The 12,300-nt window shown below is 46.1% G+C and overlaps 1 protein-coding gene across 1 annotated transcript in view; it reads left to right on the forward strand.

Annotated features, from left to right (window-relative positions):
• Positions 1 to 11,284: 11,284 nt before the first annotated feature.
• Positions 11,285 to 12,300, forward strand: part of TSPAN7 (tetraspanin 7) — an 84,874-nt gene continuing 83,858 nt past the window's right edge. The window contains exon 1 of the mRNA XM_021552961.3: positions 11,285 to 11,420. Within this exon, the coding sequence (XP_021408636.1) occupies positions 11,340 to 11,420 (81 nt within the window). The 5' untranslated portion in view covers positions 11,285 to 11,339. The remainder of the gene's footprint in view (positions 11,421 to 12,300) is intronic.

The raw sequence follows: 12,300 nt of genomic DNA on the forward strand, positions 1-12,300 counted from the left end.
TGTCATGGTGGACCTGAATGTGATATTCTTCTTGGTCACGAGATTCTTGACTATAAAACTGGTTAAAACTGGCTTCAGTCCAAAGTAACTTGTCATAAAAAAAAAGCTCTTTCAAGCAAAATCAGTGGGAAAGCCCCTACTCGTTAAATTGAAAAGCAGAATTGAAAATTAAGAGGGGAGGGTATTCAGTCAAGACCTGACACTCTCTGTGCCTGATCTGTGCTTTTTTTCACCACCTTTCTCTAGACAGGAAAAAGTGATGTACTTCTTGCTGTACCACTTGCATGTTACCCAAGCAGATAAAATTCCTCAATAAAAAAATGAAATGTGAGGCTGTACACTTTCAGAGCAAAGCCTCATTTTTAAAATTCAAACTCCTCACATTTTCAGGCAAAATAGCATGCAGCATTTAATCTATGGACTTCTTGTTCCCGTGTGTTGAATTAATATTAACCATGAACAATTCTACTGGAAGAAAAGACTGAACACCAGTGTTGCAGAATATACTCCTGCATGTGTACAGGTTTTTGAAGAGACTATCAGCATTTGCTGTTCTTGTTTTATTGTGCCTAACTAGAGGAAACTCCCAAAAAATAGGATAAGCCTTGCACCATACAGCCTGAAGTTCCCTTGCAATCTACCTTCCAGACTTAATTTCTCTCTGCCCTCTTTCTACTGCACTTTGGAATGAAACAGGGCTTTAGTAAGTGTTGATTACAAAATGCCATGATCCCATCCTGCTTAGATCGCATGAATGGCCTATTGCTAGACTGTTCTGAACTTGACCCTCATTCTGCATCCAAATTCAATGATACAGCCATTCATCAGCTTGATTTTGGCAGTGTTATACATGCCCTCTGAAACATTATTTTTGGCAGGCTCTCAAAGCACGAGTGACTTTCAGCATACAAATCTCATTTGCTGCATCATCTCCTTCGTGATCCTTGATCAGCAGGAGCTCAGGAGCTCGGCTGACTAGCACAAAGCCAAAAATAGTGTGTTTTTCAGTGCAAGTCTGAATAACCATTAGCATGTAACCTCAGTGACAGCAGTTGGTGTGTGCATCTGTGCTGCTGGTTGTTGGTATGTGCTCTGGGACTGCTCTTCTCCACCTGTGTTCATGTGAGCTGGTCAGCAGAAGGAAGGTGCCCTAAAAGCACTTGCATCTGGTCCCTAAATTAAGCAAATGCTGCAGTGAGTTGATTTGTCCCACCAAGAACTGTCTGGAGATGGTAACTACAGAGAGCAGGCCCCTAAATCAGGGCCTTTTTTTTGTGGTTAGAGAAGAAGTAGTAATGACTGTGTGTATTTTTTAAGCTTTGGAAAATTTTAGAAGCATTTCTATTCTTTTTGATGGAGTTCAACTTTAGTTACCCCCGTGCTACCAATGGGGAAATGGCAGCACAGGACAAGCCTGGGGATCTCCCTGCCACTCAGATTTTCCTCTTGGAGGACCAGTTCTCAGGTTTTTTCTAAGATTGCTGGATCTCACCTCTTTAAGCTCTCAAAGGCTCCAGCAGGAAGCACAAGGTGCCCTGTGATCCCTGTGTGAGGTGTGAGTGTCCCTGCAGCAGCTCTTTGGGAAAGCAGTAGGAGGTGTTTGATTGCTGCAGTGCTTTATGTAACCCAGCAAAACCCACACACCTGATCCCCCTGTACCTGAATAAATGTTTTGGGGATCTGCTCAAGTCCACTAAGGCACAAGAGACACCACTGCACCCCAAACACCCCTCTTCAGACCCTCCTGCAGGGAAAAGGCTGGAGGAGCTGCCTGGACACTGTCACTGCCCTTTACTCCCTGGGGGAAAGCCTCAGGACAAGAAGTGATTCAGCAGAAGATGATGCAGTGCAGGAGTGATTTGCTTGGCAGAGACCCCACTGCAGATCCAAATCTGCTGCTCTACAGCACCTCTTTCACTGGAAATGAGTAAAACCAAAACCTTTGCCTCCCACAGAAGGCAGATTCTAAACATGAAGCCACCTTAGGTGATGTCCTAACCCAGCAGCAGGAGTCAGCCTCCCTGGCAGTAGCCCACAGCTTTGTTCTTCCAAGCACTGGAGTCCTTGTGCTGCTCAGCACTGAGAGCTGAACCCAGCCCTTGCCAGAGCAGGTCTTTGTGCCCTTTTAATGATAGAAAAAAACAAGCACTCAGGCTGCAAGTGTGATTCTTCACTGAGTTGTGCATATTTCATGCCAGTAAATAACTGTAGTAAAATCTATGTTCTAAGCCAGTAAAATCTATTTTGTGATGATGAAGAATCAGGCTCAGTAAAACGTATCCAGAAATTAAACAAGTAAAACAGAGCAAACAGCTCTGTCCTATCAAGGTAATTTATATCCTGTTAACCACAAGGAAAAAAAAACAACTCAACATGCAAAGAGACATCTGGAAATGAAAATTAACTAAAACCAGACTAATGACATAAACAAGGGAGAAATACAGCCTCCAGATCTGTGTAGCTGAGCCTGATGTATATCACAAACTAGATTGCTTGGGAGTTTTGTTTTTAAAAGAACACAACAAATCAGGGCGGAAATTTTCCATTTAAAGCCATAACTTCTCAATTCAGACATTTGTGAGGGCATAAAAGACAGAAGAATGGAGGAAAAAACTCATCTGCCAAGAGCTCTACATGTATGTTGCTCCCAGAACTAATTGAATAACAATAACCATTCTTTGAGAATCATTTTGGTTGCCAAAATTCACAAATAATATTATTTACAATCTGGTGTATGACCACCTTCAGATTCAACTGAATTTTAAAAATACATATTAGCACAAACATTTTGAAAAAAAAAATTAAATTTTAATTTTAGAAATGACCATTGAGGAAGCACATTGTTTCCAATATTGTCTTACACTAAGGGCATTTGCTCCTCATTGTGAAAAAAATTCTGGGTTTGGTGCATTTCCTCTAAATGTATGAGAAGGCTGGACATGCTACATAGCTGAAAAAAATCTGAGCATGGTTTTCACCTCATCACTGACCTTGAGTATTCTCTTGCCTATCTAGCTATGAAATCTTCATCCAAACTGCAGTGGGATCTGCCATCTATTTGATTCCCCTGCAGATCTGGACAGCAGTTTTATGATCTGCTTCCGTGTCTATAATAGAACTTTCATAAAGGTGGCAAATGCTACTACTTAAAACACTGGGGGGATGTTGGCTTATTTTTTATTTTCAGTATTAGAAAAAGGATCATTATGGAGCTTTCATTTGCTCATATTACCCCCAAGACCCCACCAAAACAAACATTTGCTAAAATAATGGTAAGGTCAGCAAAGCAGAAAGGTTCAGGTTTTGAATTATATACCATTAGATCTTAAAAAAATACTGCCTGCCAAATCCAGACTCCACATCATTTTCAAGCATACAAGTAATTTTCAAATACCAGGCTAGTTCTGCAGTACTGACAGACTAAAATGATCTCCTGCTTTACTTAGAAGTTGACCCAATTTGACCGAAAAATCTTCAGGAGAAAGCAAATGTAGAACTTTGTATTTTATTTGATACTACTTTACCAACTACAGCAAAGCTCTGAAGGTCAGTAATGTTATCCAGGCACTAAATGCCAAATCCTGCATCAAAAAACATCCCAGAAAGTTGTGCCTGGTTCTTTTACTCCTGCATGGAAGTGGGGAAGTCTCTCCTTGTGGTAGATAGTCTTTCCATGGTGTATTTATATGCTTTCATGCCTTTCCACCCACTCTGTGTCTTTATTGTCCTGCTCCTGCACAGAAAAAAATACCATGTCAATAATTCATAATCCAGAGGCCCTTGCTGTGCTTGTGAAGTCACAGAACCCAGGAAAAGGCAATCTACAACCTAGTTTGATTTTGTCTGACTTGTGAGGTCCTCGTAGCTCCTTTACTTATGTACATCATGCAACTGCTACATGTCAACCTCCCTAAAGCTGCTCTGATGGATAAAAGATCCTGTGCAGGTCTGCAGGCTGGGCTGGGCTTGGAGAGGACTCTAAAATACAAGGTGGAAGGAAAACACTGAAATGGAAAAACAGCAGAGTCAGAGAGACTTTTCCAAAGCCTGTAGGTTCTCAAGAACCAAAGGGATGAGTAAGAGACTTGATAAGTTCTTCTTCTCCACAGGGGACATTCCACAAAAGTGTCACCAGGACATTGTGGCATTCACATTCTGTGGACAGAGCAACATAATTCTGTCTCTCAGGAGAAGCACAGAGAGAAGAGAAAACAATCTTTATCTCTGCTCCTTTGTTCTTGCCATGTGGAATGTGGTGTGGAGATTGGTTACCTGCAGTGATTGCTGGATTGGATGCTGGTGAAGGTCGTTTGGGTGCAATGACCAGTGGGATCCAGCTGTGGCTCAGATCTCAGCAGAGAGTCATGAGTGAAGTAGCTGATACATAAGTAAGAAGTAAGTATGTAGAATAGGATAGTCTCTCTTTAAATAGTATAGTATATTAATGTAATATAGTATAGTTTTAATAAAGCAGATCCTTCAGCCTTCTGATCTGGAGCCAGACATCATAATTTCTTCCCTGTCAGGGTTGCCCTTTTTTACTGTAGAACATCTGCAGTGACCCCAGGGACTAAGGGCACGCTTTGTGTCCCTCATCCACGAGGCCAGCATGACAGCAAGAAGATATGGGATGTTCTGGTTCTGACCTGTGGTTCTTGGGTCAGAAGCTCCAGAGAGAGCTGGACAACGTTGGGGGCTCTTCAGAGATTGTTTCCACTGTGTGTGGTTGTGGTGAGGTTTATGCAGCCCCATTTTTATGTTTTCTTTTGTTATATGAAATTGAGTATTGAATACAAGTGACATCATTAAAAATATTTCAAATGGGAGGAGAGGAAAGGGAGAGGGAGAGGGAGAGGAGAGGAGACTGACACAAATTGAGACACAACTGTGCTTTAGAGGAGCAGAGCTCCTCACCCAAGGGCTTAGGGAGTTGCTGGATGGCTGTGGAGGAAGCAAGGCTGCTCACTGAGGGAGCCTGACAGGGACAAGCAGTGGGTGTCTCCAGGGAACAGATTGCTCCTCCAGAAGGGAGGGATGTGGGCACAAAGCAAGAAAATCCTCCACAAGGGAAGAAGAGCTGCTCTCGTCCACCTCCCAGCTCACCCAAGAAATAAGCAGGGTTTGAGTGAGCAGTTCTGCTCCATTCCCAGCATCACAGGGAAGGAATCTGCTCCACAATGAGCAGCTGGGCCTCTAAGCTGGAGCCAGAGCTTTTGTGTGCTCATGTAAGCGATGCCTGGATGCTTCATGCAACAGGCTGTCCTTGAAAAACAAGAACTTTGCCTACACTGGCACTGATGTGGGCACAAGATGTGCTCCGAGTATCAGTCTTGTTTCATTGGTTGTTTTAAGATTTGTTGTCTTACATCTTACCTGTAATGAATTGTTTTTTAAATGGTATTGCTTGATTTAGTATAATTCTATTTACTAAAACATGCTAATATTTTGTTGTCATTTTTTCTCTTTTCATCACTAGCAAATTATTGTCAGATACATGTCAGCTTTAAAAATCAATCATCTCATTTTTTGAAAATAAGAAGAGGAGACATTGTTTAGAGGAGGAGAAGGAAAACAAGACACCATATAGAGAGAAAACACATTGGATCAAATTCCATGCCGTGTACCTCAAATTCCTTTAATTATGTACATGGTCTAATTTTACCTTGAGCATGGATATTTACTAAAGAGCTTTTGGTGTTCCTATAGCCTCTGTGGTGCTCTTCATATGGTCCTTGGAATATCCCATTCCACACTTTGACCTCCCTCAGCAGCACCCTTGTTGCCCATGGTCCATCAGCTGTCTCACACCTGAGCTTTCCCCATCCCACTGTCCACAAGCTGAGGACATCCAGAATTCCCTTTCTGCTCAAACAGCTGCACGAGACTCAGGTTATGGTTTCCTTTCCTCTGGAACTAGACCTGAGATGCATACAAGGAAGAGCAAGCCTCAGGGGAAAATGGAGTTTTCTCAAACCTGTCTCCAAACTGTAACTGGAGTGGTCTCTGCTGAAAGGATGTGAACACTCTTGCTGCAGGGCTCTTATGGCTGACACAAAAAATCCAGTTTGCAGCTGGGGCAACAAGAGTAGGACACCACAGGCAAGAGGTTGGGGTCCTCTCCCATGTGCCAGCTGTGACTGCTGTCAGAGGCAAGCTCCAGGGCCTGGCAGGTCCTTGAAGGTGCCAGGCTGACCAGTGTCTTACCCAGCCCAGAAAATACCACACAATATGCAGACAGATGTTTCCATGTCAGCCAGGAGCCTGCATCTGTCCTCTTGGGGGATTGCTGCAGAACAGAATATCTGGGATTTGCTCTCCTGCCCCTGTTTCTTATGCAAACTCTCCCAGAGCAGCGATGACAATGGGTAACTTCTGCCAGCGCTGGAGAAGAGGCCGAGTTCTGCCTGCTTTTGCTTCAGGGCACACAAAAGAGAAATTAAGTGGAAACAAATCATGGCACAGTCAAGAAAGGAGAAGGAGGAAAATACAAACAGTACTGAATGCTTTGGTGTTCACAGTTTAATGTGCAGCCCAACCACACTCCTTGACAGAAGCTAAATAACAGAAAACCATGGAGGACGGGGACCTCATAGATGTTTCTTGGCCCCTCACATTGATCTTTCCAGAAGAAGAAATTATCTGATTCCTCCAAAGATTATTGTAAATTATCTACTGGCCTTAAGAAAATATTCAGGTATTCCAAGGGCACACAGGAGAGAATCTGGTGTTGTTATTCATAATTACAAAGAAAAGAAAAAAAACAGAGAAAATACAGCATGACAAACCAATTTGAGTGACTTGGCAAATGTGCAGGGTTAATTGTCACTTTATTGTTAAAGATGAAGATAATAAAATTGTATGGCTCCATTTTTATTACTGTGTGTCAAAATTCCCATAATTTGGAGACGTAATAATGCTTCTCCTGAAATAACATAGACCTGCTCTTTGTGTATTTATATGCCCTTTGTGTGTTTTTCTGCTTTCTGACCTCTTATCTTTTTCAAGTCCTCCACCCTCCCTCTGTAAATGCTGATGATCTTAATTTATCCTGTTATGGTAGTTATGCTTAGTCACAAATGTATTTCTGTTCCATTCCCTTCAAGAGAACACTTCACAAAGCTTTGGAATAATCAGGAAAGTCATCACAGGCCATGAGAAGTACCTGCCTACAAACTAGCTATAAACTTTCCTTTTAAATCAAGGGGTTTTCTGAGAAATAATGAAGAGTTATGAAAAGCATATTGAATCAGAGTTATTGATAAAAGACAGATACTTTCATGCCCACTCTGAAAGGGGATAAAGGACATCTCTTTTTGGTCTAACATAAGAGCATAAACTGAGTATAATTCATAAAGCACGAGGTACTTCCTACAAAGTGTTCTGAAGACCTTCTTCAAAGGTTTAAGAAAGTTTCCTAACATGACTACTTCCTCTGCAAAGAGGTATTGCTGCCCATCAGGGTCAGCACCACAATCTCAATACTGCTGAGCCATCCCATGAGCCCTTTATGATGAATTGGGGCTGAATATGAATTTCATCCTAACTTGTACCTGTTGCCAAACCACTGAAGCTGATGTTTGGGTGTGCTCCCTTATGCCTGTGCTGCAGGAGACTTGGCCTTTCTTTCCAAGTTGTGGTAAAATGGAAATACCTTGGTTGACTTTGTCAACACTACCTTCATCTCCTTATAGGCTCTTTTCTGGCAAATCATTCTCTGGCACTGGTTTTGAAACCTCACATCTCTTCCCTGGGGACCTATAAAGCCTGAGATATCTTTAAAAGACAAATTTTGGGGCCTGAGCCTGGCAGCTTGGTCCCACTGATGCATCTGCCAAAAGCATGAGGACATCAGCCATGTGACAAACTGGCTGCTGTGCGAGAGCTTTTTGCTTTTTTAGAGCTGAATTTTGCATGATGCAGTGGTGGCAGCGGGCCTGAACTCACCTGTGACCCGTGAGTGCAGCAAAATTCTCAGACACTTATTTTTCCTCCTGCTTCCTGCATTTTGCCACAAAGCTTGTGGTTACTCTGCAATGGAGTGATGCAGTCTGTGGGCTCTGCCAGCTGAGGACAGCCACTGGCAGGCACATGGAGACGGGGGAAAAGGACAAAGAACCCCTCAAACCTCTGCTCTCCAGCGAGGATGAAGTGAGTGTGGATTATAAGTCTGAATGCCCAATAAAGGATAGGAGAGGTTGCTGCCTTTGCATCCAACAGCACCACAGCAAACCTGTGAAAGGCCAGAATGGGCATGAAGAGAACAAAGCACCACATTTCTCACCTGGTATAACTGCAGAAGGGTGTGAGACCTTTACATTTTTCCACCACTTTCCCCCAGAAAGTTGCTATTTACCCATCAAATAGCCAAGGTCAGCTTCATATAAGGATGGAAGTCCTCATTTTCACTGTCAATGCTCTGCCAAGAGATGAAGGAGCTCCTTCTAGATGGATGCTTTGCAAACAGACTTATTAAGACAGGATATTCCCTGTGCATTATGAAGAAATACAAGCTTACAGATTGCAGAAGAAACCCCTGAAAACTGCCAGAGTTTTAAAGAAATATTTTTCAAATGACACAGTAGGCAAAAATGTCCTGTTTTGAATAACTACAAGAATGTTCTCTCTGTGGGGAGATGTGAAAAGCAATTATGTTCCCAACTTTGCAAGCGTGAATTACAGAACTGAAAATGTATTTTGCTTTAGAAAGGCTCGCTTTGATTTTGTTCAAGTAATACTTGAGAATCTGCCCTCCCAAATCTGCAGAACTATGATAAAAATATTTTTAAAAGGTAGATGCATTTCCAAGCCACACATAAAGACTAGCAGTTGTTTGGTAATTCCATTTAAGCCTAAAACGTTTGATGGCTCAGTGTTCTTGTCATATTTTAATGGTATTTGCTGTAATCAGGCAGATTCTTGTTCAGCTCTGTTCAGACATTCTCATTTTTAATCCAAAATTTGCATCTATATCCAATAAAATATATCCTCCTTGACTGTGTGCCAAAAAGCAACTCAGAGTTCCTCCAAAGACAGCCTGGTGAGAAGACTGTAGGTTCAGGTGGAGTTATCATGGAGACTCCATTTCTCAGTTCTCAGGACATCATCTCCTCCAGGGCCTGACATTTGTGAAGAAATGAGCTGTATTTCCTGATGTGGACTTCTCTTCTTGCACCTCTGTTTTCTCTCTGGGTCCCTGGTGCAAAATCTTATGAGTTTTAACAGCAATGTCAAGGGAGGCTTTGTAGGCACTCATTCAGTTTAGATCCTCAACACATCCTTCTGAGAAGACTCAGGGGATGTATCTCAAATTAGGCACTATGGGACAAAGTGACCTAAAAATCACATGCTAGTGGCAGAAAATGTGAGTCTTTGTCAAAATCAGCATCTACCAAAATATCCATTCTGATTGATATTACAGTTTGCTTCATGCTTTCTTAAAAACACCTGAAGGGGAGGGGAAGTATAACCATAGCTACTGAAATAAATGGCTGCTGTCCCCTGGGCTGTGACAGCAGCATTTATCTTTCTACAGCCCATGTGTGAGAGAAAGGAAGAGAATTCTCCAGCTTAGAGCTATTTTCTGTCAAAAATCTTAATGTAATTTTTGTACAGTGAGTATTTATAACTGTTGTTAGTGTCAATACAATTTTTTGCAGTTAGTGCACTTATTTACATTTTAATGGCCAAGCCAATAAAGATTTATGCACCTGTCATCTGAATTTTCCACAAAAGTGGTGATTGCTTAAAAACCCCCCAGTATCTCCTGCAGAATACTCCCTCTCCAAGCATCTTTTAGATGCCTTCATTGTTTTGGGAAACAGTAGGCTAATAACTCTAAAAGTCATAAGTTAAACCCAGCAAAATCCTGCATCAGTCTTCATGGCAAAACTTCTGCATATTACAAAAGCACTTGCTCAGGAACCATTTTTTTTTCTCACTCTGTTTTTCAAACACTGTCTCTTGGATGGCAAAGGCTGTTTCATCACTTTGATATATCTCAGCTGCACAAACTACAGTACTTTTGTAGCTTGAGGAGATTCACTGTTTTGTGTTGACTTTGTTTTGATTTTAATGCAGTTAAAGTCATAGTTCAGATCCCAGGCACACCACTCAGGAGGGACACACAGTGCTCCAGCATCCACTCCCCTGAACACATAACCACCTCCAAAATGTGAACCACGGAAAAAACACTGAAGGCATCCCCTCTGTGTCTGCCCACGGTCTTGGCGGAGCAGCCGGGGCTGCCAAGGCACATGTGTGCCCTCATTCTGGCCATGCTTTTCCTGGAGGCAGCCAGCCCACAAACCTTTTTTTATTCCTGCCCAGAGGAGGCTGGTGAGACCCACACAGCTGCCAGGGCTCTGCAGGATCAGCTCTTTCCATCTCGGTTATGTATTTCTAGCCTAGCTCGGTTATGTATTTCCCTGCTGTCCATCCCTTGCTGGATTCCCCAGCGGGCTGGTGGCTGCGGTCACCAGGAGGAGAGGCAGGCTCCCTCCAGAGCTGTGTGTCCTCTCTGTTGTCACTCCAGGCAGAGCTGAGCCAGCTCTGCTCCAGCTGAAGCTGAGGGTCTCAAAGACATAGAAGTATGGGGTTTCTGATCAGTTTAGCTGGGGTCCGATGCACCGAGTAGTTTTAGCATAGAGTTCAGATTCGAGCTGGCATGAAGCCAGGGCTAGGAGCCAGGCTCCAGCAGCACCCCAGCTTCATGCCCTGCTCTTGTAAGGCACCGTTCATAGTCACAGCTCTGAGTCTCCACATCACCTGCACTAGAGCTGCAAAAGAGGCTGGAGGAGCCCCGGTCCCTCAAATGGCCTCGGTGCAGAGCTCTCGCTGTAACCAGAGCACCGTCAAACCTGCGCTCCTTGCCCTTGCTGTGGTCTCCAGACCTTTGCGGCTTGCGCAGGAACACACATTCTAACCGTGACACCGAAAGATGTTTTCCCCCGTACGAGCAATTCCCTCTGCAGCTCCGACCACGCAGCGCCTCCATTCCCAAGCCCCCGAGCAGCCCGAGCAACGCCTCCGAGCATCTCCCCGAGAAAAGGGGTGGCCGGGGGGCGTCTTTCACCTCATCTTTCAAAACCTCGAGCCTCCCCCGCTGCCCGAGATCTCCCAGTAAATGTCACCCCTGCGGCCGCCCCCCGGCAGACGATGCTCGAGCCCCCCGTGCCCTGCCCGGGGGTCCCCGGGCGGCAGCAGGAGGCGCGGCGAGCCCGGCCGCGGCAGCCCGGCGCTGAGCTCACCTCCCTCCGCCCCCCCGCTCCCTTCTCCTCCCCCTTCCCTCCCTCCTCCTCCGCCTCCTCCCGCGCCCAGCCTGCAGCCGGGATCTCAGTATTATGGCATCGAGGAGAATGGAGACCAAACCCGTGATAACGTGTCTGAAAACCCTCCTCATCATCTACTCCTTCGTGTTCTGGGTGAGTGCGGCGCGGGCACACGGGGACCGCTGGGCACGGCCGGGCACCCCCCGGCCCCCACCTGCCCGGGGCGGGGGGCGCGGGGGGCTCCGCAGCGCGGCTCCGCCGGGGCGGCACCGCTGGGCGAGCGGGGACGGGGCATGTCCGCCGGAACACACATCTGCGTGCACACGCACACATGTATATGAGCTCGCACATATATACACACACATTTCTGCCTATAAAAAATGATGGGTTTCGCCTCCTCTCGCGGCGAGCGCGTCCCCGCGGGGGAAAGTTGCAGGGGTCTCCCCGAAAGCCTCCATAGCCTGGCCGCTCCACGCCGCCCCTCTGGCCGGCCGGACCGTGTCCCCACGATCGGACCGTGTCCCCTCGGCCGGACCGTGTCCCCTCGGCCGGACCGTGTCCCCGCCGCCGGACCGTGTCCCCGTGGCCGGACCGTGTCCCCGCGGCCGGACCGTGTCCCCGCGGCCGGACCGTGTCCCCACGATCGGACCGTGTCCCCACGATCGGACCGTGTCCCCGCCGCCGGACCCGCACCCGCGTCCCTCCGCGGGGCGCGGGCGATGCCGCCGCAGCGCCCCCGGTTCCTGCGCGCAGCGGGGGCTGCCCTCGCCCCGGCCGCGGTACCCGCGTTTCGTAACCGGGCTCAGGCTCCCGCGAACCATTCTCCTGACCCAGATGCATTAATTGAGTTGCCGCGATTGCCTGACGGGCAGCCCGGCCGTGTTTTTCAGGCGATCCCGGGGGCCGGAGGTTTTTCCGCCGGCCTGTTAGTCAGCAGATCCGCGGCAGGAGCCGCGTATCGCGGCGGCGGTCGGCAGGTTCAAGAGCTTTCAATGGCACACGGTGACAGCGCACGGTAATGGCCCCGCTGTGT

This window comes from Lonchura striata, chromosome 2, assembly GCF_046129695.1.
Source record: "Lonchura striata isolate bLonStr1 chromosome 2, bLonStr1.mat, whole genome shotgun sequence".
NCBI classification, from domain to species: domain Eukaryota; kingdom Metazoa; phylum Chordata; class Aves; order Passeriformes; family Estrildidae; genus Lonchura; species Lonchura striata.